The following is a 25,046-nucleotide window of genomic DNA, read 5'->3' as shown; positions in this document are numbered from 1 at the left end:
TCCAAGTGACACGTTTATTCATATATGAAACATAGCGTGTGAACGTTTCATCACGATGTGTTTGGGGTGCGAGTAATGGTATGAACGGACCTGAGCGAAGAGTGTAGCGAGGACGAGAAGGGCCGTGAGAGTGACCATGACTCGCACGTCGAAGAGGGAGGTTCTGAAGTAGAAGGTGAGGTAGCTGATGATCATGAGGATGAGGGAAGGAATGTAGATGTTGAGGATGGAGTTACCAAACTGTCGCATCATGGGCACCCGGACCCGAGCCTCGCCTGCCAGGTAGTCCTTCCTCAGGAGCACCTTCACGTCCCCGATCTGAGGCACACACAAGCCACTCAAACATGTATATACCAGCTATAATATATTATATTATCCACGCTATTTACTCATTGAAAATGTGGAAAACTTCCATCAAAACTATAGCATAACATGCTGAGTAACATGGTCTATGAAAGCACATGGACCAGGCATGACTATAGAACAAGCCAAGCTCTCTCAAGGCAGAGGGTATCATCAAGTCAGCATATTTCGACCATTTTGTGAATTCCATCCCAGGAAGGCCTTCATAATGGATTAATACCAAGATGTGTAATTACATCTAATAAGCATATAATGGTAATACTCCAAAATAAGTGTGTATACTCTATGAATAATTGTTTAACCAGATATGTTTGGTTAAGTTATATAAATGGATCCTTAAAACAGGCAGGACAACGATACTCGCCTTGGGGTGGATCGCCTGTGTGTTCAGACCCTGACACTTTAGTAAACATAACTCCGCCACCACACAAGGACACTACGATGGGACTCCTGGTTCAACCTTGATGACGAGCAGACGTCTGGACACCACCTCCACCTTGGAGCCATCCGATCACGTTCTGTTTTCGCGTTTTGACTTTGATACTGCCGTTTGGCATCCCTAATCAACGTTCCGGTTGTATGACGCCTGGCACACACATCGCCTTGGGTCGGATTGTTGATAGTTTTTTTTTTTTTTACATGTTCTGGCTGGTTCTGGCGAAGTGACTGTCCGACGCCGGCTTGGCCGAGAGGTGCCGGGGGTTGGTGGGGCTTGGTGGGCTCCTGGTGTGCCCTCAACCATGGTGGGCGGCTGGCTTCTGCTGTGCCGGAGGACACTGGATGACTTTTGCGTTCTACTTGGGGGTCGAGTTTTTGGTTTTGCTACCCAGTGTTTTCTGTGTGGGACGGGGCCAGTGCTTATCACCCTTAGGGTCCTGGGGCTCCCCCAATCATCTGCCTGTCTGTTTCTTTGCCGCAGGGCATATTAGGTTCCAGTGACTGGCGCCACTTGTTTCGCGATTTGGCTTGGCGTTTCACTTTTCCGGGCTTCATGATTAATCCTTCACCGGTACGCCGGGGCGCATCCGATCCCACGATTGTCGTCGCCCCCTCAATCAACAATAACATTACGATGTACAAGCTGCTTAATTTGCAGCCGTTTTACATCCGTGGATGTGAATGTGGTGTAAACTACTACATAAATGTGTATAAAAAACAGGGGACACTATTTTAAGTGATATAAGTGTGTGTGTTGCTGTAAAACAGTGAGAGGAGAGCTTGATCACTGACGCCACAGCAGCAATGCCACACTTCCTCACACACACATTACCATTCCACCTCATGGGAACACTTCACGGTTATACAAGCTTAGTTTTATCCATTTTTCATCCATGGACCCCTAGCTGGTGGTGTAAAACAACCCCTAAACGAGTATAAACATCAAGACAAACTATTTAAAGTGATATAAGTCTTGCTATAAAGAAAGTGAGAAAAGTGTGTGATCAATGACGCAACAGCTTCGACCCCACACACCCTCACACAGTCAAAAACACCACTTCAATATCGATAGTAAACAACACGACACGCTATGGCCCGACAAGAGTGTTAAATCTTAGTACAAATTAGAGCTCCGTACCTGCATCTTAATCAAATAAGGCAGATTGGTTGTGTAGTAACAGGGAAATTGGATCCAATATCTTTGTACCACTAATGCTATTAATTGCAGGTGCAGTTACACCATTAACTTACGAGCTCACCTCAGTAAGTAAATTACCTACCACTAAAATAAAACTATACTAACTAGGTTAAGCAACATTTAAACAGATATTTGATATATTGCAATTGCTTAAAGACCAATTAGAGTAGACATAAGCAATAGATAAATTCACAGCATTAAAGAATTATTTAATCTTGTCATTTCTATAATTCATATGTCATAAGATACCAGATTAAAAGGATTTGCTATAATAATTAGTAACTATCAATGCTAGCTGAATTATGCATATTTTTTACCAAGTGGTAAGGTGGTAATTTGTTATCCAAAAGGCAAATGAAAGCACCACTATTCTTGTTGGATCACTAAAACTGAGCCACCTAGGGAACCTAAAGAATAAACAGTCCACTACCCCACGAAGAAAACAACAGTTCCCAAGTGACCACTGGATATGACTACTGTCATTGTAAACAGCCAAGTTGCCATCATGTTGATAGTTAAGTTCTTTACTTTAAGGAGTCTGAAAATTAAAATTTCCACAGAAAATATACTCAAAATATTAAATATGAAAATGTAAATTGGCCTCTTGGAGGAAGTTCAGATACTGACCTTGTATTCATTGAGGACATTGCTTCCCAAGTAGACAACGGTGGAGTTAGAGTGGACTTCGAGGAAGGACACCTGGCCAGACACAATCTGAAGGTGGATGTCACAGTGCTGGTTGTCGAAGGGGTAGAGTGTGAGGTCGAACTGACAGGCGTACACTGTGCTGTACTTCCTGCTCACAGATATGGGGTTCTCTTCTCCAGAATACATGTCCACTGAAGCAACACATAAGCTTCAGTTAATATTTAACTCACAATAACACCAAATGGCACATTGATAATAATGACAAAATAACGAATATATTTGTATGAATTAACTGAAGGTTTACTTAGACAAACAGTATGCAGATTAGTCAATAATGTGGCAAAAGATATGTTGACCAAACCACACAAAACATGAAACGACGATGTTTCGGTTCGTCCTGAGCCATTATCAAGTCGTATGTGATGGGGGGGAGAGATTGATGGAAGATTAAGCCACTCAAGAGGTGGTACGGGTATGAGTAGCCCTTATGGATGGGAGAGAGGAAGGCACGGGAAATAAGGAGAGTGGGATGAGGAGCAGGCAAGAGAAAATTGAAAAGAAAATTAAAAAAGGGGGGTAGGCTTAAGCCAGGTCACGTTTGTTATGAAGGTTGGAGCATTTGAATAAGTACTGTGAAAAGGAAGAGGGAATAATGCAACAAAGGCTTCACCTGGCATTTTTACTGTTCCCTTTTACAGTACTTATTCAAATGTTCCTACCTTCCTAACAATAGTGACCTCACTTAAGCCGGTCGGCCGAGCGGACAGCACACTGGACTTGTGATCCTGTGGTACTGGGTTCGATCCCGGGCGCCGGCGAGAAACAATGGGCAGAGTTTCTTTCATCCTATGCCCCTGTTACCTAGCAGTGTAATAGGTACCTGGGTGTTAGTCAGCTGTCACGGGCTGCTTCCTGGGGGTGGAGGCCTGGTCGAGGACCGGGCCGCGGGGGACACTAAAGCCCCGAAATCATCTCAAGATAACCTGACCCACTTTTTCTTACCTATACTATTCTTTCATCCCATTTGTATCTTAACCTATTCTTACCTTTTCAATTCTCTCTTACCTGCTCCTCATCTCACTCTCCAGCCCGTACCCGTGCTTTCCTCTCTCCCCATTCGAACAATTTTTAGCCCATATCATGCCCGTGCCCCCTCTCATGTGGCTTTATCTTCATCAATCTCTTCCCAATCAACCGGTGGGCTAAAGACAAGCCCACACACACTTCAAAATGTTATGCAACCAAAGTCCACATTCACTCCAAACATCTACCACCAGCGGGCTACTCATGCCCGTGCCACCTCTGGTGGTAGCTTAATCTTCATTAATCAATATCTATCCCATCACATACAACTTGATAATGGTCCAGGACGGACTGAAGTAAGTAAGTAATTATCAAAAGAAGGCACCAAACCGGGAAGGCTATGTAGCACCATCAAATACGCAAAATAATCAGAGGGCGCTAAATATCACCAAGGATGCCAATACAAGAACAGAAACGTACAAGGCGAACGATATCAAAAGTATCCGATTCACCAAGAATTCCACCGAGGAACAAGTAAGTAAGTAAGTAATTATCAAAAGAAGGCACCAAACCGGGAAGGCTATGTAGCACCATCAAATACGCAAAATAATCAGAGGGCGCTAAATATCACCAAGGATGCCAATACGAGAACAAAAACGCATAAGGCGAACGATATCAAAAGTATCCGAGTCACCAAGAATTCTATCGAGGGACAGGTGACCGCGAGGGGCGGTCGGAAAGCAAGACACACGCTCGTCCTGGAAGTCAGGACATTCAAGAAGGACATGCACGACCGTAAGAGGGACAATGCAACTAGGACAATAAGGAGCAGGGCGGCGCTCCATCAAGTGACCATGGGTTAAGCGAGTATGGCCAATACGCAACCTCGCTAGAGCTGTTTCCCACCGCCGGTTACGGTGGAAGGAGGACGGCCACGAGGAAACACAACATTTAAGAGTACGTAGCTTGTTACCAGTAACAGACAACCAAGAAGCCTGCCAACGGGTAAGGACTGAGGAATGGATAACCGGGTAAAAGTCGGAATACGGAATGCCTTTACGAGAGATGGGACAAGAGTGGACAGCTTCCTTAGCGGCAGCATCCGCACGCTCATTTAAAGACACGCCAATATGGCTGGGAACCCAACAAAACTCAACCGACTTAAATTTACTGTGAACGAGAAACAGCCAATGCCGGATCTCGACAACTACCGGATGAACTGGATTAAAGCACCCGAGAGCCATGAGGGCACTACGAGAGTCAACAACAACCACAAAGGAAGACTGACAACGAGAAAGCAGGAGACGAAGAGCATAGAGAATAGCATAAAGTTCCGCTGTAAAGATGCTAGTCTCCGGAGGCAAGCGACACATATAAGTGCGATCAGGAAAAACAACAGAGTAGCCAACACCGTCCGCTGACTTAGACCCATCGGTGAAGACAGAAACGGAGCGGGAGTGAGAAGAAAAGTGCTCGAGGAAAAGGCGTTTTAGAACTGTAGGAGGGGTAAAAGCTTTAGTGATACGAGTCAAGGATGTACAAAACCGCGGAAGAGGGACCCTCCACGGGGGCAAAGAAGGAACAACACGAGGAGAAACATCAGAAATACGAACGGAAAGAGAATCCTGCAGGCGAGATAACCGGACAGAAAGAGGGAGGTGGTGAAGAGGAACAGGAACCGCAGGAGGGGTAAAAGTTAAAGCACGACAGAGACGAGAGGAAGGATGTTGCAAGGACCGCGCAAGATAGCGAAGACAGTAGCGATCACGGCGGTCCTGGAGAGACAGGAAGCCAGTGTCAACATACAAGCTAAGGACGGGAGTCGAACGAAAGGCACCAGAACTGAGGCGCAACCCAGTATGGTGCAAAGCATCAAGACGGCGAAGAGTAGAAGGAGAAGCAGACGAGTAAGCAGGGCAACCATAATCGAGCTTAGACAGGACGAGAGAGGAATGTAAAGCAAGGAGAGTGCGCCTATCTGCCCCCCAAGAAGTATGGGACAAGACCCGAAGGAGGGTAAGGGACTTAGAGCACTCAACACGGAGGTAAGAGATATGGGGAGACCAAGACAAACGAGTGTCAAGGAATAACCCCAAAAGCTTCGCGGAATCTTTGTATTCAAGGGGATGACCATAAAGTGACAAAGAGGGACGAAGAACAACCCGTTTCCGCGTAAAAGTCATGGCACAAGTCTTAGAAGTAGAGAACTTGAAGCCATGACCTGTGGCCCAAGACGACACGGCATCAATCGCAAGTTGAAGCCGGCGTTGAAGGAGAGGCGAATCATCACCCTGACAACAAAGGGTAAGATCATCGACATAGAGAGCGGAGAAGACACCAGAAGGAAGAGAGGAAAGAAGACCATTGAGGGCAACCAGAAAAAGAGTAGTGCTCAGAACACTACCCTGGGGCACACCTTCGTATTGCTGAAAAGAGGGAGAGAGCGCGGTACCAAGGCGCACCCGAAAGGAACGACGAGAGAGGAAGCTGCGGAGAAAGAGAGGGAGATGACCACGAAGGCCAAAAGAATGAAGTTGAGATAGGATATGATAACGCCAAGTGGTGTCGTAAGCCTTTTCTAGGTCAAAAAGGACGGCAACAACGGAGGCCTTCGCAGCAAAAGCAGTACGTATATAGACCTCCAAGTTCACCAGGACATCTGTCGTGCTGCGGCACTTGCGGAAACCAAATTGAGAAGGGGAGAGGAGGTGATGGTGTTCCAGGAACCACATCAGACGAACGTTAACCATACGTTCAAAGAGTTTGCAGACACAACTTGTGAGAGCAATAGGGCGAAAGTCCTTAGGGGAAGTACCCAGAGACCCCGGTTTGCGAACAGGGAGGACAACGGCATCGAGCCAGCCCTCAGGGACTGACGACGACTCCCAGATCCGATTATACAGACTCAGTAAATACTGAGACGTGCTCGGAGGGAGATGGCGAAGCATCTCATAATGAATACCATCGGAGCCCGCCGCCGTAGAACCGCAGAGGGCCAGGGCAGAACGAAGTTCAGAGAGAGAGAAGGGATCATTATAGGGAAGCTGAAGATGAGTGCAGAAATCTAAAGGACGAGGCTCAAGGACAGGTTTACGAAGAAGGAAAGATTGGGGAAGATGAAGACCAGAGCTAACAGAAGAAAAGTGGGAACCCAGTTCGGAAGCGACCTGCAACGGGTCCGCCACAAGAGTATCATGGAGGTGAAGGACCGGTGAAACATCGGGAACGAACTTACCCGCTATCTTGCGGATACGCTTCCAGATCTGGGCCAGAGGGGTTTCGGACGTAATTGTCGAGACATAAGATGCCCAACATTCACGTTTAGCCGTACGGATGGCCCTACGGGCCACCGCACTCGCTTTCCGAAAGAAAAGAAAAGAATCGGTCGTCTGCCTACGGCGGTGCTTCTTCCAGGCTGCACGCTTACAGCGGACAGCCCGAGCACAGTCCGCATTCCACCAGGGAACGCACTTCCGTGGACCCCGAGAGGAAGAGCGAGGAATAGAGCGGAGGGCAGCGTCGAAGACAGTCATGAAAAAGGAGGAGAGCGCGAGAGAGGGGCAGAAGGGAGAGGTCAGAGAGAGTAGCACTGAGGGAAAATAGGGTCCAGTCCGCCTTAGCAAACTGCCACCTAGGGAAAGAGAGGGAAGGGCGAAAAGAGAAAAAGGAAACAAGGATGGGGAAATGATCACTTCCATGGAGGTCATCAAGAACCTGCCATGTGAAATCTAAGTAAAGAGAAGAAGAGCAGAGAGAAAGATCAAGACAAGAAAGGGTGCGAGTTCGAGAGTCCAAATGAGTGGGCTCACCAGAATTCAGAAGAGACAGGGAAGAAGAGAGGAGAAACGGCTCAAGGAGGCGACCCCGGGTATTCGTCAGAACGTCACCCCAAAGAGAATGACGACAATTGAAGTCACCCAGCAGGAGCACAGGCTCCGGCAAGGAGTCTAGGAGGTGTTGCAAATCAGGAAGAGAGAGCGGGACACTCGGGGGGAGATAAATGGAACAAACTGTGTACCATTTCCCCACAAAGATACGAGCAGCAGAACAATGGAGAGGCGAAGGAAAAAGTAAAGGAACAAAGGGAACATCAGCCCGAATCAAGAGAGCAGAAGAATTAGAAGCCCCAGCAATGGCTGGGGGGGGGGGGAGAGAAAGGAATAGCCACGAAAACGACCAGGACGAGCACCAAGCATCGGCTCCTGGAGACAGACACAAAGGGGCGAAAACCGCGAAACCAGAAGTTGGAGTTCGAGGAAATTGGCGTAATAACCTCGAACGTTCCATTGAAGAATGGACAACGACGAGAAGAGAAAGGACAAAAACAGAGAACAAGGAAGAAACAAAGGCGAAAGACCAACAGAGCACGTTAAAGAATATCAGGGTCGGGATCAGGGTCAGCAAAGTCAGGGTTAGGGGGCATGGGTAAACTGAGCAAAGACGGAGGGAAGGAAACGGGAGAACAGATCAGAGGTGGGCGGGCAGGGTCCGGAGGAGGAGGAGGAGACAACGGAGAGGAGCAGTCAAGGACAGCAGCAGGAAGAGGGGGAGTAGAAAGAGAGGAGCGCACCCCAGCAAGAGCAGCAACCGAAAGGGAAGCAGGGGCCAAAGAAACCTCCATAGCAGGAACAGGGGGCGCAAGCACTGAAACGGGAGTGGAAGGAGCAACAGAGCCAGAAGGAGGAGCTGAGGAAGAAAGCGAAGCCTTCTTACCCGCCGGGGAAGAGGAAGGAGAGGAGCCAGGCTTACGCTTCTGACTTAAAGAGACCGGTGTCCCAGCAACTACGTACCGGGCAACGGATTCCAGTGTCTCAACAGGAGAAGCCGAACGAGAGCACACACGACGGCCGTTAGGAGAGCGATGGACATCCGCCCGCACCGACAGGCGGCAGGGAGAGCCGATAGATGGAGGAAGAGGATGGGAAGGAGGATCGGAGGGGGACGAGGAAGGAGACACAGAAGACACGACAGACCGGGTAGAAGGAAGGGGAACCCCAGACAGAGGACCAGGAGGAGGATCCTTCAGGAGAGAACCCAAAGGGACAGAGGAGGGGGCAGTGGGCGCATCAGGGTCCAAGGCCTGGAAACGGTTGTGAGTCTGAGGAAGGCGGGAAGGACGAGGAGAGGAAGAGCGCAACACGCGAGCATAAGAGATATTAGCATAAGGCGGGAGCCGGCGAACCTGGCGCCTCGCCTCAGGAAAAGATAAACGCTCCCGGTGCTTCAAGTTGAGGACGGCTGCCTCAAGCTTGTAATGGACACACGCACGGGAGAAGGTAGGATGGGCCTCACCGCAGTTGAGGCAACGAGCCTGGGGAGAAGCGCACTCCGACTTAGAGTGACCTTCGCCACCACACAAAGGACAGAGAGAGACAGTCCCGGAGCAGCGGAGGGCACCATGCCCAAACCTCCAGCACTTGTTGCAGAGCCGAGGAGAAGGAATGTACTCCTGGACAGAGCACCTGGCACCAGCAAGAATGACAGAGGGTGGAAGGGTCCTACCATGAAAGGTAATCTTCACAACCCGGAGGGGTTGACGGCGACTACCACGAGGGGGACGAGTAAACGTGTCCACCTGGAGAATAGAATGGCCCTGGGCAGCGAGGATATGTCGAATATCGTCGTGGCAGTCGCGTAGGTCCCGAACACCGGTCGCAACATGGGGCGGGAGCAAAATAGTGCCAACACTGGCATTCAACTGAACGTTCTTCGAGACCCGAACGGGGGTCTCGCCAAGGCAGGATAAGGCAGCCAAGCGGGAAGCAGCATCCTGAGAAGGAGCAGCAACGACACGCGTACCGAGACGAGTGGGGTTAAAAGTAATGGAGGCATCCACGGAATCAATGAGATGTCGATGAAGGGAGAAATCGTCAGGAGGCGCAGAATCAAGAGGGAGGAGATCAAAATATTTGGCCCACGAAGCGGGACCAAACAAGGCTTGATAGGTAGCAGAACTGGAAGGAATCGAGCGAGGGCGGCCGTGACGAGAACGGCGGTGAGAACCCCCAGAGAGAGAGGGGTTAAAAGGCGCAGTAGTTACAACTAGAGAAGGAGCCGCGCCAGGGGACGAGGTAGTCACCACTGGGGGCTTGGGGCTCGACCCAACCACAGAGGAGGGAGGGGAGCCAGGGGAAGGAGTCAGAGAGGCCAAAGGAGGAGCAAGGTCGGGGCCCAATGCAGCGGAGGCTACAGAGCCCGGTCTTCCAATACGGACCGACTCGGGGGCTTGGTCGCCCACCCCACGAGCCTGAAAAGGTAAGCCAGAAGCAGCCGAAACAGGGGTTATCATCTTGACGAAATTACGAATTCACTCACGAATGTGCCCCCACACCCACCATGGAGCCACAATTAGAGGCAGGACACCCAACAAGAAGCTATCGCCGATCTTGTCGGGGCCTCCTAGGGGTGCGTCGTGAGTATACGCCCCACAAACGCCACCTTAAGAAACCGACAGTCCGTCGAGATCGGGTTCAGTGACGAAGTGGGGATTGACAATAAAAGGTTCCCCTCGCTCTCGACGTCGGGTACTGCAGTTCTACGGGTGCAAGAGTATGCCTCCTCAAGCACCCGGGCGTCAAAGTAGAAGAAGTCCAAGGGAAGAACCAGAACGAGCAAAAGGTCGGCAGGAAACGGCAAGCAGATAGGAGAAGAGGGGGGAGAAAAACGAAACAGAAGGAAAAGGAAAAGATGCCCAGCAGAATTGGAGAGGACGGCAGCAGGAGCACAAGGCTAGAAAAGGACAGAGGACTGTCCCAAGGAGCATCACACTCCGGCAGCCGCCCACTAAGCCCCCAGACGGCGACAACGAGCTGAGCGGGGAGGGGGAGGACGGACTGAAACGTCATCGTTTCTTCATCCTCTTGTGGTGGTCTGGTCATCACTAACAGTATATTTATGCAATAAGAATTGGTAAAAGATGCTAACCTTCGCCTGCAGCTCCCTCGTCCCTTCCCAAGGGCTGAGTGAGTCTTTTGACAAAAGTGTTGGTATCTGCGGCCAAGAGTGTTTGGTCGATGGTGTCTGTGTTGAGAAGCTTCACCAGCGGCGACCACAGCTTCATCATCACGTCTACGGTTGGGCTGTTTAGGCTGTCATTTGACTTCAAATTATAATACTGAAGCCTGTTATCAAACCATATCATCTCTATTTCATAAGATAATTTCATGGACATCGCTACCGTCTGGACATCTATGGATTTAATGATAACATTTATGACAACTGGAAGCTTCGAGTCCTCCTTCCCAGGCACTCTTGGAGGAAGATTCTGGTGGTAATCTTTGGGGAATAAGATGAGTTCGCATTCCAGCTCATCGCTTAGATCTCTACAATCATATTTGAGATCACAACGATAGTGGTGAGGGATGCAGGTCCCGTCATCACATGTATAATGGTTAGAGAGACAAGGTGTGAGTAGCATGAGACGTCGACCACCGCTTGGCTGGCCACACACCTCTCTCTCCAGCTGCCACCATCTGCGCCCCATTGGAAAGTCGGGATCAAATTCTTCCATCTTGGCTATGATGTAGTCCTGCACTGCATTGATGTAAATCCATGTCCCATTCACTTTCTTAATGTGGTTTGATCCGTAACTCCTGAAGATCAAACCACCGTATTCCTCTTGGTACGCGACAAAGTAAATGTTACGCAGTTCTGGCTCACATGTCCCTAGCAAGGAAAATCTCTTGGGTTCCGTAAATGTGCAGAGTGCGCACCTACGCCAGGAGCAATCGTCGTCAATCAGTCCATCCCGTCGTATTGCGCCACAGTTTTCATATCTATAACCATTAGGCTCATCAGGACACCAGTAAGAGGAGTTATCGATATAATTCTTGTCATAAGAAGCTACCCAAACATTCTCTTGCTTCTTATCATTGAGAGGACTCCAGATGTAGACAGGACAATGGTCACTATTAGGCCACATGGTCTCCAAGAGTTGGTAATAAAATTCTGCTTCCTGTAAGCTGGTAACATTAGGCAGGTGAGTGCCCAGAGCCTCACACAGGTACTGAGCGGTGTCGTCAGTAACTTCAGGAAACCAGAAGTAAATATTGCCCACTTCTTCTTGACAAAATTTGTCCAGAGACATGTCGTAAGAAGTTACGTTGTGGAGCGTCCAGCCCGCCTCCCATGAGATGAAGTTTCCCTTGGGGTCAGTTTGGCAGGCTGCAATCTTCTGGATATCTTCGTTGCTAAGAACTCTGGTCCATATGTTGGCCTGGAAGAAAACACATGTAATTGATAAACGTTCTATAGAAATAAGCGAGTCAAAACGGACAAAGATTTATGGGGCCCACTCTTACGAGACCACACTCCTCTTCCATATTTAAGCTGTCTTTCCAACAGAGGGATTATTATAGCCTTATAGGGCTGATAATAGGTGACTACCTGTCACGGATTTAGTAAACTTAATACAATATTTTTGGATGATCCAATAATCGGTGACCATTTGACTATTATATTATCGAACGAATTAAACTCAAATTATTGAGTGCGTGGTGACTATTCGACTATTCTCGTTATTCACCGCCAACTCCACCTTTATGACATTAACAAGATTTTCTAGTGGTAGTATGTATTATTTTGGCTATACCACTCAGAAGGTATTTGTCTGGCCTAATCAAAGGACGAGGTTAGACCTATAGTTGATGTTTGTTATTAAGCGATTCAGGAAATTGACTTTTATGTCATTTATTAATAAGTGAATGCAAGGCTTAACTAAAGGAGAAGCCTAGCCCACTAACTTGTATAATAATAATAATGATAATCATTTTGAGGCAATGAAGGGGACCTGAACCCACGTTTGGGTGATTCCCAGACACATATCTTAACCGACTCAGCCATAATGGTACAAAAGGTGACCAATCCCAAACGCTACTGAATTCACTGGGAAGTTCTGCAGGCCTCAAACCGGAGCCCAACCTGGATTTTACAGTCTGCGCGACCACACACTATCCTACGATAATGGAGTTCACACTTTTACAGCCCACTCAAATTGTAGTGAAAATACATCACACAATGTGATATATCAATGAAGGGTTTTTCATTAATATATCACAACAATCTGTACTCTTACAAGTAGGTAATAATCAAAAGAAGGCACCAAACCAGGAAAGCTATGTAGCACCATCAAATGTGCAGAAGAATCAGAGGGCGCTAAATATTACCAAGGATGCCAATATGAGAATAAAAACACTTAAGGCGAATGACATCAAAAGTATCCGATTCACCAAGAATTCTATCGAGGGACAAGTGACCGCGAGGGATGGTCGGAGGCAAGACAGACGCTTGTCCTGGAAGTCAGGACATTCAACAAGGATATGCACGACTGAAGAGGAACAATGCAATTTTGATAATATGGAGCAGGGCAGCGCTCCATTAAGTGACCGTGTGTTAAGCAAGTATGGCCAATACGGAACCTTACCAGAGCCATTTCCCACCGCCGGTTATGGTGGCAGGAGAAAGGCCACGGGGACACACTATGCTTAAGAGTATGCAGTTTGTTACCAACAACAGAAGACCAACAACCCTGCCAACAGGCAAGGATGGAGAAATAAATAACCAGGTAAAAGTTGGAATAAGGAATACCTTTACGAGAAATGGGATGAGCAGATAGCCTCTCTAGCGGCAGCATTTGCACGCTCATTTAAAGAAACACCTACATGGCTGGGAACCCAGCAAAACTCTACGGATTTAAATTTACTAGAGATAAGAAACAGCCAATATTGAATCTCGATGACTACTGGATCAACAGGATTAAAGGACCCGAGGGCCATGAGGGCACTACAAGAGTTAACGACAACGACAAAGGATGATTGACAACGAGAAAGCAGGAGACAGAGGATATAGAATAGCATAATGCTCCGCAGTGAAGATGCTAGTCTCCGAAAGGAGGCGACACGTATAAGTGCGGTCAGGAAAAACAACAGAGTACCCAACACCTTCCGCAGACTTAGACCCACCGGTGAAGATGGAAACAGCAGGAGTATGAAGAAAAGTGCTCATGGAAAAGCCGTTTCAGAACTGTAGGAGGGGTAAAAGTCAAAGCACGACAGAAGTGAGAGGAAAGATGTTGCAAGGACCGTGCAAGATAGCGAAGACAGTAGTGATCATGGGGTCCTGGAGAGAGAGGAAGCCAGTGTCAACATACAAGCTGAGGGCGGTAGTCGAATGAAAGGCACCAGAGCCGAGGCGCAACCCAGCATGGTGCAAAGCATCAAGACGGCGAAGAGTAGAAGGAGATGCCGACGAGTAAGCAGGGCAACCATAATCGAGTTTAGGCAGGACGAGAGAGAAATGTAAAGAGAAGCGTGCGCCTATCCGCCCCCCCCAAGAAGTATGGGACAAAACCTTAAGGAGGGAATGGGCATTAGAGCATTCAGCGTGGAGGTAAGAGATATGGGCCAACCAACACAAACGAGTGTCAAAGACTAACCCCAAAAGCTTAGCAGAATCCCTGTTCACAAGGGGATGACCATAAAGAGATAAAGAGGGACGAAGAACGAAATGCTTCCGAGTAAGGCATAGCACAATGTCATGTTCACAGAAAATGGTACCATCCGTTTTCTATGTGCGGCGGCTGAGACGCCAGAAGGAGGAGGTAAACAATAGAGAGTACAGGACGCCCGCCAAGCTTGGTAGCTACTAGTCATGTAATCATATTAAGTATTAAAGTCAGTAACCAAGTCATGACTTTACATCAACCCTACAACCAAGACTTCCTCAGTAACACACAAACACCACACACAAGTCTTAGACGCAGAAAACTTGAAGCCACGATCGGTGGCCCAAGAAGACCCGGCATCAATCGGAAGTTGAAGCCGCCATTGAAGGAGAGGCAAATCATCACTCCGACAGCAAAGGGTAAGATCGTCGACACAGAGCGGAGAAGACGCCAGAGTGAAGGGAGGAAAAAAGACCATTGAGGGCAACTAGAAAGAGAGTAGTGCTCAGAACACTACCTTGGGGCACACCCTCATATTGCCTAAAAGGGGCAGAGAGAGTGGTACTCGAAAGGAACGACGAGAGAGGAAGCTTTGGAGGAAGTGAGGGAGATTCCCACGAAGGCCAAAAGAATGAAATTGGAACAGAATATGATACCGCCAGGTAGTGTCGAAAGCCTTTTCCAGGTCAAAAAAGGACAGCAACGACGGATGTCTTGGCAGCAAAAGCAGTACGAATATAGACCTCAAAGTTCACCAGGACATCCGTTGTGCTGCAGCACTTGCGAAAACCAAATTGAAAAGCAGAAAAATGGTGATAGCGTTCTAAGAACCTCATCAGACGAACGTTAACCATACGTTCAAAGAGCTTGCAGACAACTTGTAAGGGCAATAGGGCGGAAGTCCTGGGGGGAAGACCCAAGAGACCCTGGTTTCCAAACAAGGAGGACAACAGCATCGAGCCAGTCCTCAGGGATCGACGACGATTCCCAGACCCGATTATACACACTCGGTAAATACCAAGACGTGCACGGAGGGGGATGGTGAAGCATCTCATAATGAATGCCATCGAAGCCTGCCGCCATAGAACCACAGAGGGCCAAGGCAGATTGAAGCTCAGAGAAAGAGAAGGGATCGTTATAGGGAAGGCTAATACAGAAATCTAAAGGACGAGATTCAAGAATAGGCTTATGAAGGTGGAAGGATTGAGGAAGATTAGAATCAGAGTTAACAGATGAAAAGTGGGAACCCAGTTCGGTCGCGACCTGTAACGGGTCCACCACCAGAGTACCATGGAGGTGAACGAACTTACCCGCTGTCTTGCGGATAATCTTCCAGATCAGTGGCAGAGGAGTTTCGGACATAATGGTGGAGACATAAGACATCCAATATGCACGTTTAGCTGTACGGATGGTCCTACGGGCCACCACACTCGCCTTCCGAAATATAGGAAAAGACTACCGTCTGCCAGCGTCGGTGTCACTTCCAGACTGCACGCTTACAGCGGACACCCCGAGCACAGTCCACATTCCACCAGGGAACACACTTCCGCATTCCCCGAGAGGAAGAACGAGGAATAGAGTGGAGGGTAGCGTCTAAGACACAGTCATAAAAAAGGAGGAGGGCGCGAGGGAGAGGCAGAATGGAGAGGTCGAGATAGTAGCAAGGAGGGTAAAGAGGCGCCAGTCAGCCTCAGCAAACCGCCACCTAAGGGAAGAGAGGGGAGGGTGAAAAGAGAAAAAGGTAACAAGGATGGGAAAATGATCACTACCATGGAGGTCACCATGAACCCGCCACTCGAAATCTAAGTAAAGGAATGACGAGCAAAGAGGAAGATCAAGACAGGAAAGGGTGCGAGTCCGAGAGTCCAAATGAGTGGGCTCACCAGAATGCAGAAGAGACAGGGAAGAAGAGAGGATGAACCGTTCGAGAAGGCGACCCCGGGTGTTTGTCATAACATCACCCCAAAGGGTATGTCGACAAATGAAATCACCCAGCAGGAGCACAGGCTCCGGCAAGGAGTCCAGATGGTGTTTAAGATCGGGAAGAGAAAGTGGGACATTTGGAGGGAGATAAATGGAACAAATCGTGTACCATTTACGTATAAAGACACGGGCAGAAGAACAGTGGAGAGGTGATGGAAAAAGCAAGGGACGAAGGGAACATCAAAACAAATCAAGAGAGCAGAAGAGTTATGGGCCCCAGCAACAGCTGGGGAGGGGCGGGGGGGAAGGAGAAAAGAATAGCCAAGAAAGCAACCAGGATGAGCACCAAGCATCGGCTCCTGGAGACGGACACAAAGGGGGAAAAACTGTGAAATTAGAAGTTAGAGGTCAAGGAAATTGGCATACTATCCACGAATGTTCCACTGAAGAATAGACCTCAACAAAAAGAGTAAGGAAAGTAACAGAGAAGGAAGAGAACAAAGGTGAAAAAGGAACAGCACGTTAAAGAAGCTCAGGGTCAGTGAAGTCAGAGTTGGGGGGCATGGGTAAACCGAGTAAAGAAGGGGGGAAAGGAGTGGGAAGACAGACCAGAGGTGGACAAGTAGGGTCCATAGGAAGGAGGAGGAGAAGACAACCGAGAAGGGTGGTCAAGGAGAGCAGGAGGGGGGGGGGGCAGAAAGAGGGGAGCGCACCTCAGCTAGGACAGCAACCGAGACGGAAGTGGGGCCAAGGAAACCTCCACAGAAGGAACAGGGGATTCTACCACCGAAACGCGAGGGAATGGAATGATAAGAGTCAGAGATAGGGGGCGAAGAAGAAAGAGAAGCCTTCTTACCTGCCGGGGAGGAGGAAGGAGAGGAGCCAGGCTTTTGCTTCTGAGTCAGATAGGTGTCCCAGCAGCAGTGTACTGGGCAACAGACTCGAGCATCTCAATAGGAGAAGAGGAACGAGAGTGAACAACACGATCTCCGGGAGAGCGATGGACATCGGCCCATACAAACAGGCGGCATGGAGAGCCAGGAGACGGAGGAGAATGACGGGAAAGAGGATCAGAGGGAGAGGATAAAGAAGACACAGGAGACATGACAGACTGGGTAGAAAAAAGGGGAACCCCAGACAGAGAACCAGGAAGGGGACCCTCTGGAACAGAACGTAAAGAAACAGGGGAGGAGGTGGTGGGCATGTCCGGGTCTAAGGCCTGGTAAACGGTTGAGAGACTGAGGAAGGAGGGAAGGACGAGGAGAGGAAGAGCGTAACACACGAGCATAAGAGATGCCAGTGAAAGGGGGTAGACGATGAACTTGGCGCCTCACCTCAAGAAAAGACAAACTGTCTCTGTGCTTCAAGGTGAGGAAATTGAAATTGGTATGTAATGTATACACGTGCGGGAGAAGGTAGAGTGGGCCTCACCGGAATTGAGGCAGCGGGCCTGGGGAGAAGTGCACTCCAACTTTAGAGTGACCTCATCCTCATCCCCACACATGGGACAGAGAGACAGGACTAGAGCATTTGAGAGCACCTTGGCCAAACTTCCAGTACTTATTACAGAGCCGAGGAGATGGAATATACTCCTGAATGGAGCACCTGGCACCAGTAAGAATGACAGGGCGGAAGGGTCCTACCATCAAAGGTAATCTTCACAACCCGAAGGGGCAGACGGCGACGACCACGAGGGGAACGAGTAAACGTATCCACCTGAAGGACAGAATGGCCCTGGGCCTCGAGGATATGCTTGATATCCTCGTGGCAGTCTTTCAGATTTCTAACACCGGTAGCAACATGGTGTGGGAGGAAAACAGTGCCAACACTGGCATTTAACCAAGCGTTCTTGGAGACCCGAACAGGGGTCTCGCTAATGCAGGATAAGGCGACCAAGCGGGTGGCTGCATCCTGAGAAGGAGCAGCAACGACACGGGTACCGAAACGGGTGGGGTTGAAGGTAACAGAGGCATCTACTGAATCAACAAGATGCCTATGAAGGGAAAAATCATCAGGAGTTGAATCTAAAGGTTGGAGGTCAAAATACTTAGATCCACGTAGCAGGACCAAACACGGCATGGTAGGAATTAGTATGGGAAGGGAGCACACGAGAGCAGCCGTGGCGGCGGTGAGAACCTCTAGAGATGGGTCATAAGGTGCAGTAGTCACAATGAGAGATGTAGCCGTGCAAGGGGCGAGGCAGTTACCACAGCGGACTTAGGACTCGACCCAAGCACAGAGGAGGGAGGGGAGCAGGGAGTAGTAGTCCAGTCTGGGCCTAAACTGGGCCCTGCAGCGTAGAGCCCGGGTCTTCCAGTACAGTCCAACCCAGGGGCCTGGTCGCCCACCCCATGAGCCTAGGCAAGAGAAGTTGTGTCGTCATCCATGCAGCAATCAGTTAATGCAGCATTAACTGATTGCTGTCGTCATCCATGCAGCAATAGAGGCCGACGCTCTATCGACTGGGCTATGAGCAGTCTTAAAGAAAAGTTTCCAGAAGCAGCATCCTGCTGCCAAACTGGTATTTGCAACTTTCCCTGACTACTACTGAAGCCCAGAAGAATTACTGACCCACGTCCACATCATATAAATGTATGGTGAAATAAGGTGAATGGAGAGTTTATTTCCACGGAAGTGTGGATGACAATTTATATGACATGCACGTTATTATTTACCCATTATAGTGAATTTTAAATTTATCAGTAGTTTATTTAAAACGAATCAAACAGTAATAACAAATTAAATTGGCCTTTTTGGAAGAAAAGTTAATTTGAAAGGTTTCTGTTCAATATTTATGGGTTTTTAATCATGTGATTTTCCTGTTAGAATTAATATCAAGTGGATTAAAATGAAGATTTTCTTCAGTTTATGTGATGAAATACTTGAGAGCTAGAGACGGTCACCTGACCATCACCTGAGTTATGTCTCCACTGAAGCTCTCCGCCGAGGCACGAGCATTCCCCAGCATCACCTGATCTCCGTACGCCGGCCTGCTGATGTTATAGATGCTCTCTCTCACCATTACTCCGTCCAGGAAGGTCTGGATCTGGGAGGCGGGGTGGTTGTGGGTGAAGCAGAGATGGTACCATCTGCAATAATGCAATATTTTGCAGTCCCTGTGGTGTAGGGGTTAAGATGCCCGCCTGGCGTTTCTCGAGCGTTACTGGGCGTCAATCCTTAACTGTAGCCTCTGTTTACCCAATAGTAATATGGGTACCTGGTTGTTAAAACGATTTGGCAGGGTCATATTGAGGGGGAACATAGGATTAAGGACTTGCTTGAAACGTAATGTGTGCTGGTGGCTGTACAAGAATATAAAAACTTGTATAGTGTGTATATATATATATATATATATATATATATATATATATATATATATATATAAAGATTTGTAATGCTTGTGAAAAGTGGCATCTGGAAGAATGGAAGAAGCTTAGTTCATCATTATTTATGACTGACAACACTTTGTATGATTGACTTGCTATTTTTTGGCTTTTCTGTGGTTATATTTTCTTATAATAATCGCCCACTTGAACCATCACTACAAAGAGATTCTTGTTACAAAGCCACGTGCGGTCCAAGATAATTTCATGTATTCAGCACAGTTAAATTTGTAAATAATGCACATAGTGCATTCTTCTATATAAATAAAATGTTATGTATATTTGTGTTAAAACTTTTTAATTAAGATAATTCTGTTTATCTAGGATACAGAGCTAAGTATCTGGCATATCGGTTATTTCTAGTTCAGTTGATGTTACAATGTTCAATGAAGTTACTATTATTATTGCAGTATTACTTGGGTATTACCTACCACAATTCGGTTTGAATATCCGCCGTAAATAAATAAACTAAAATAAAAAAATAAATAAATAAAACATACTAAACAAGTTTCAGAAACTTGACTGCTTTGGACAAGCTGTCCTCGACAAGTCCATTACACCCAGCGGTCGACCCCACAGACGCATTCGTAAATTTTAACATGATGTTCATTCAAAACGAGAATGTTCTCAAATATAAATATTATAATATATTAGCATATTGTGCATATATAGGCATAGGTTAGGTTAGGTGTTTAGGTTCTGTTGGCGATTATTTGTAGTACGTGGGTGAAGCATTTATAGCGTTGTGGTTCGAACAAAATTCGTTAGTGAAACACTTGTTCCGGATATGTTCGAACGTCAGCAGTTGTGAGTCGTGTGTAAACCGCTTTTCATTCATAAACAGGGGGTTTGACGGGTGTTTGACGTCACTTTTGGGTCTGTTTGGAGGACGAGCTGCTGTGGAAGCAGTCAAGGAAGGCTGAACTGAAACACTAAGTATATAAGCTTATTGTCAAATGGGCGAACTTTGATTTCTAGCCTTAAATCAACAAATACTTAAAATAAAATGATTTATTAAGGCAAAACTCTCATCTGTTGTATAATTTCCCGATGAGAGCGAGACAACGTTTAGGTGATTTAACCAAAAATGAAACAGTCAGGAATACAGAGTGAACACATTTGAAACTTATCGGAAATAGAGAAAGAAAGAGGGAGGGAGAGTGAGGTGGGAGGGATGGGGGGGGTGGTAAGAGAGAATGGAAGTTTGTGAGAGAAAATGTGATGGAGGGTAGACTTAGAGAGAGAGGGACAGAGGCAGATGAGGGAAAAGAATGTATTACACACAGAATTTCTGTGATTCTGTCAGCACAGAATCACACTTTTAACTTCTCGATCAAACAAAAAAATCTGATATAATCATTAACAATCAAGACTGGAAATATAAAGGTAATATCTTGAAGCATTAAACAGCGATCAAAGCGTTTTTTGACTTTTTTTCTCCTTGAATCATTCACGATCAGTTAAATTTTAATTTTATTTATATATACAAGAGTTCTTACATTCTTGTAAAGCCACTAGCACGCATAGGGGTTTGGGCAGGTCCTTAATCCTATGTTCCCTGGAATACGACCCGCCAAATCGTTCAACAACCAGGTACCCATTTTACTGTTGGGTAAACAGAGGCGTCCAATTAAGGATTAGCGCCTATTCAATCCTCCCTGGCCAGGATACGAACCCTGGCTAAAGCTTTCGTGAAGCGCCGGACGAGTGTGGTACCACTGCACCACGAGAACTGCGGATGAAGACATGGAGCCAGATTCACGAAACAGTTACGCAAGCACTTACGAACCTGTACATCTTTTCTCAATCTTTGGCGGCTTTGTTTACAGTTATTAAACAGTTAATGAGCTCCGAAGCACCAGGAGGCTGTTTATAACAATAACAACAGTTGATTGGCAAGTTTTCATGCTTGTAAACTGTTTAATAAATGTAACCAAAGCCGTCAAACAGTTTACAAGCATGAAAACTTGCCAATTAACTGTTGTTATTGTTATAAACAGCCTCCTGGTGCTTCGGCGCTCATTAACTGTTTAACAATTGTAAACAAAGCCGCCAAAGATTGAGAAAAGATGTACAGGTTCGTAAGTGCTTCCGTAACCGCTTCGTGAATCTGGCCCATGCTTCTCCGGATGCCAAAACTCAAAATTAAAACTAACTCAAATGTTGCATTAAAGAGCTTCAGTGTTAGACAAATTACATTCTAAGGCAGTTAACAGAAATAAACTAACAATTATTTGAAAAGAATAATTAGAAAAAAATTCATGGTTACATTAGTTGTGGAAAAGCATGACATTAGGAAATTAAATTTTCGTTCGTATGTGTTTGTGAGCCAACAAGAATTCCCTCATGCACAAAATTAATTCATGAGTGAGTTTCTGTATTTTGTACGTTAATTGTGAGTGAAAGAGTTGTATCTTACAGAGTGAACAAGACCTAGATCTCAGTGTACGAATTGACCTCGCGGTCCACAGCTGGTAATGAAGGTGTACGAACTCGCCTTTAGGCCCCAGAGATGGTGACGAAGGTGTACTAGCTCACCTTGAGGGCCGAAGATAGTGACGAAAGTGTACAAAGTTACCTTGAGGGGGCCCCAGAGATAATGACAAAGGTGTACTAGCTCACTTTTAGGCTCAAGAGATAGTGACGAAGGTGTACTAGCTTACCTTTAGGCCCAAGAGATAGTGACGAAGGTGTACTAGCTCACCTTTAGGCCCAAGAGATAGTGACGAAGGTGTACTAGCTCACCTTGAGGGTCGTAGAGAGTGACGAAGGTGGAATAGCTCACCTTGAGAGCCGGAGATAGTGACGAAAATGTACTTACTCACATTGAGGGCCCAAGAGATAGTGACGAAGGTGTACTAGCTCACCTTGATTGCCGGAAATAGTGACGAAGGTGTACTAGCTCACATTGAGGGCCCCAGAGACAGTGACGAAGGTGTATTAACTCACACTGAGGGCCCCAGAGATAGTGACACAGGTGTACTAGCTCACATTGAGGGCCCCAGAGACAGTGACGAAGGTGTATTAACTCACATTGAGGGCCCCAGAGATAGTGACAGGTGTACTAGCTTACATTGAGGGCCCCAGAGATAGTGACACAGGTGTACTAGCTTACATTGAGGGCCCTAGAGATAGTGACACAGGTGTACTAGCTTACATTGAGGGCCCTAGAGATAATGACGAAAATGTACTAACTCACCTTGAGGTCCATAGCTGGTGGTGTAGAGGCACAAAGTGCCAGGTGTGGGCGATGGCCACCCTCACCTTGTCCAGCCACACCTCTGCCACACCCACGGGAAGGAAATATCCATTAATACTTATTCATAAATCCCATTCTTGGCTTTTCTTTAAGATGGCATTAAGATTGTATCGAGGAGACCTCGATATCAGCCTAATATGTACGCTATGTGTAACATGGCTTCCCTGTGGGGAAAATTCAAGAATTGATTTTGAAGAATTGAAGAATTGTGTATTTTCTTAGTAGACTGGATTTTATTAATTGCACAGTTCATCAATCGAAATTAATCGATTATTGGAAATTTACTATAATGTGTCAGACTACAATGATTAATATTAAAACTCCAAAACAGCTTAGCTGCTGGGTAGAATGCAGACTGATTAACCAACATGGATACGAAGAATCAGACAAACTGATTCTTCTCGTGGATAGCTTCTCCACTTCTGCTAGCTTCTTGAAGCTATCAGAAGCCGATAGCTTCTTCTGCTTCTATAGCATTAACACGTCAGGTACCAGGAAATGCTACTAAATTTCTTCCTCCCCATCAATTTCACCTGTCAGAAGAGCAACAGCAATAAACCGTAACCGATAGATTTTATATGAGGGGGCAAAAGATTATGGGGTAAACTAATTTACCTTAGCCTTTATGGGCTATACCTGATCAACCAGGCTGTGACTTATACGTCAGGCTACGAGCAGCCGCGTCCAACAGCCTGGTTGATCAGTCCGGCAACCAGGAGGGCTGGTCGACAACCGGGCCGCGGGGACGCTAAGCCCCGGAAGCACCTCAAGGTAACGGGTAGCTTGCCTAACCGGTCAACCCTATTAATGGCCAAAAATGGATAGATAAACGGGCTAATCGGGTACAGAACACTTGCCTTATGGCTAGCGAAGTCGTGTTGACGATAAGAAACTCTGATATCCCTCAATACTGATATCCAAAGGACGTTTTCTTGGAGTAAATTGCGAACACGATCACAGTCAAGGCTTCTTGTTCTCCACTAATGGCGTCTCTTCCTTCCCAGGCGAGAGACGCGTCCCTCGCTGGTTCAATTTCGACTTCTCATGCTCAAAGCGAAGAAGGAACTTGTATTCTTTATAATTTATTTAAATCCAGTCTTGGAAAGTACTTTTTTATTCTATTTAATTCCCTGGCTGGTGTTATAAAGATTATCGAATCTAATTTTACACGTAAATAGAAAATCAAGTGACGTGGCAAGTTCTCATATTAATTTCTTTGCATGGCTAACTTTAGTAGATTAGGGGTTAGTAGTATTAGTGTCGGATTTTCCGATATACCGTTCCCCGACACAATGAATTGTTACGTAATTAGGTTGATAGTGTTTATTTCACAATCTCACGCCCTCTGCTACTTGATAATAAAGTGTCAGCATCTCCAACGTTTGTCTTCCACCACAATACATCATTTTAGCAGCATATTGTCTATGAAGACATTGTTTATGACGCATATGTCTATGGAGACATGTCTATGGAGCATATATGTCTATGGAGACATGTCTATAGAGCATATATGTCTATGGAAACATGTTTATGGAGCATATATGTCTATGGAGACATGTCTATAGAGCATATATGTCTATGGAAACATGTCTATGGAGCATATATATGTCTATGGAAACATGTCTATGGAGCATATATATGTCTATGGAAACATGTCTATGGAGCATATATGTCTATGGAAACATGTTTATGGAGCATATATGTCTATGGAGACATGTCTATGGAGCATATATGTCTATGGAGACATGTCTATAGAGCATATATGTCTATGGAAACATGTTTATGGAGCATATATGTCTATGGAGACATGTCTATGGAGCATATATGTCTATAGAGACATATGTCTATGGAGACAATAACATTAACTCTAGTATTTTGGAAGCGATGCTCTTACTAAACGGCAAACCCTGGCGTGTCGAACTTTCAGATATTCTCAAATATCACTTGTGTTGATGGTTAAGTTGTTGATGTAGATGATTGATGATGATGTTGGTGAGTGGAGAGAGAACTCACCTCCTCTCAGCATCCAGTAGTGACCCTCGGCTGTGTCGTACATGTAGATGAGTGTCCCGCGTTGATGAAGAAAGAAGAGCTTGAACCTCACACACAAAGTGAGGGAGTGGAGGTGTTGGGACCGACTCAAGTCGCCAGCGTACACTGCATTGGTCAGCATGCTTTCCTCTCCGTCCTGCTGGAACCTCAGCACCGTCACCCCTTCCACACACACTGCCGAGAAGGGGGAAGGGGGAGATTGATTGATGCAGATTAAGTCACCCAAAAGGTGGCACGGGCATGAATAGCCCGTAAGTGGTGGCCCTTTTTGAGCCATTACCAGTATCAAGAGCTGATACTGGAGATCTGTGGAGGTGC

General features: G+C 46.8%; 1 protein-coding gene across 7 annotated transcripts in view; it reads right to left on the bottom strand.

Moving 5' to 3' along the window:
- LOC123774179 (uncharacterized) overlaps window positions 1-23,686 on the bottom strand; it is a 29,886-nt gene extending 6,200 nt beyond the window's left edge. For 2 of the 7 annotated variants that reach the window (XM_069312711.1, XM_069312709.1), the window contains exons 1-5: window positions 23,534-23,673; window positions 22,617-22,698; window positions 18,949-19,123; window positions 10,595-11,885; window positions 2,627-2,838 (exon numbers count right to left, since the gene is read on the bottom strand). In XM_069312711.1, coding sequence (XP_069168812.1) covers window positions 2,627-2,838; window positions 10,595-11,885; window positions 18,949-19,056 — 1,611 coding nt within the window. In that variant the 5' untranslated portion in view covers window positions 19,057-19,123; window positions 22,617-22,698; window positions 23,534-23,673. Of the gene's footprint in view, window positions 1-90; window positions 319-2,626; window positions 2,839-10,594; window positions 11,886-18,937; window positions 19,124-22,616; window positions 22,699-23,291; window positions 23,420-23,533 lie in introns of those variants that run through there. The other 5 variants (XM_069312705.1, XM_069312706.1, XM_069312707.1 and 2 more) reach the window with 5 other exon arrangements.
- Window positions 23,687-25,046: the final 1,360 nt, after the last annotated feature.

Source organism: Procambarus clarkii, chromosome 73 (genome assembly GCF_040958095.1).
Source record: "Procambarus clarkii isolate CNS0578487 chromosome 73, FALCON_Pclarkii_2.0, whole genome shotgun sequence".
In the NCBI taxonomy this organism is placed as follows: Eukaryota; Metazoa; Arthropoda; class Malacostraca; order Decapoda; family Cambaridae; genus Procambarus; species Procambarus clarkii.
The sequence above is the reverse complement of the archived record's forward strand: the minus strand, read 5'-3'. Positions and strand labels throughout refer to the sequence as shown.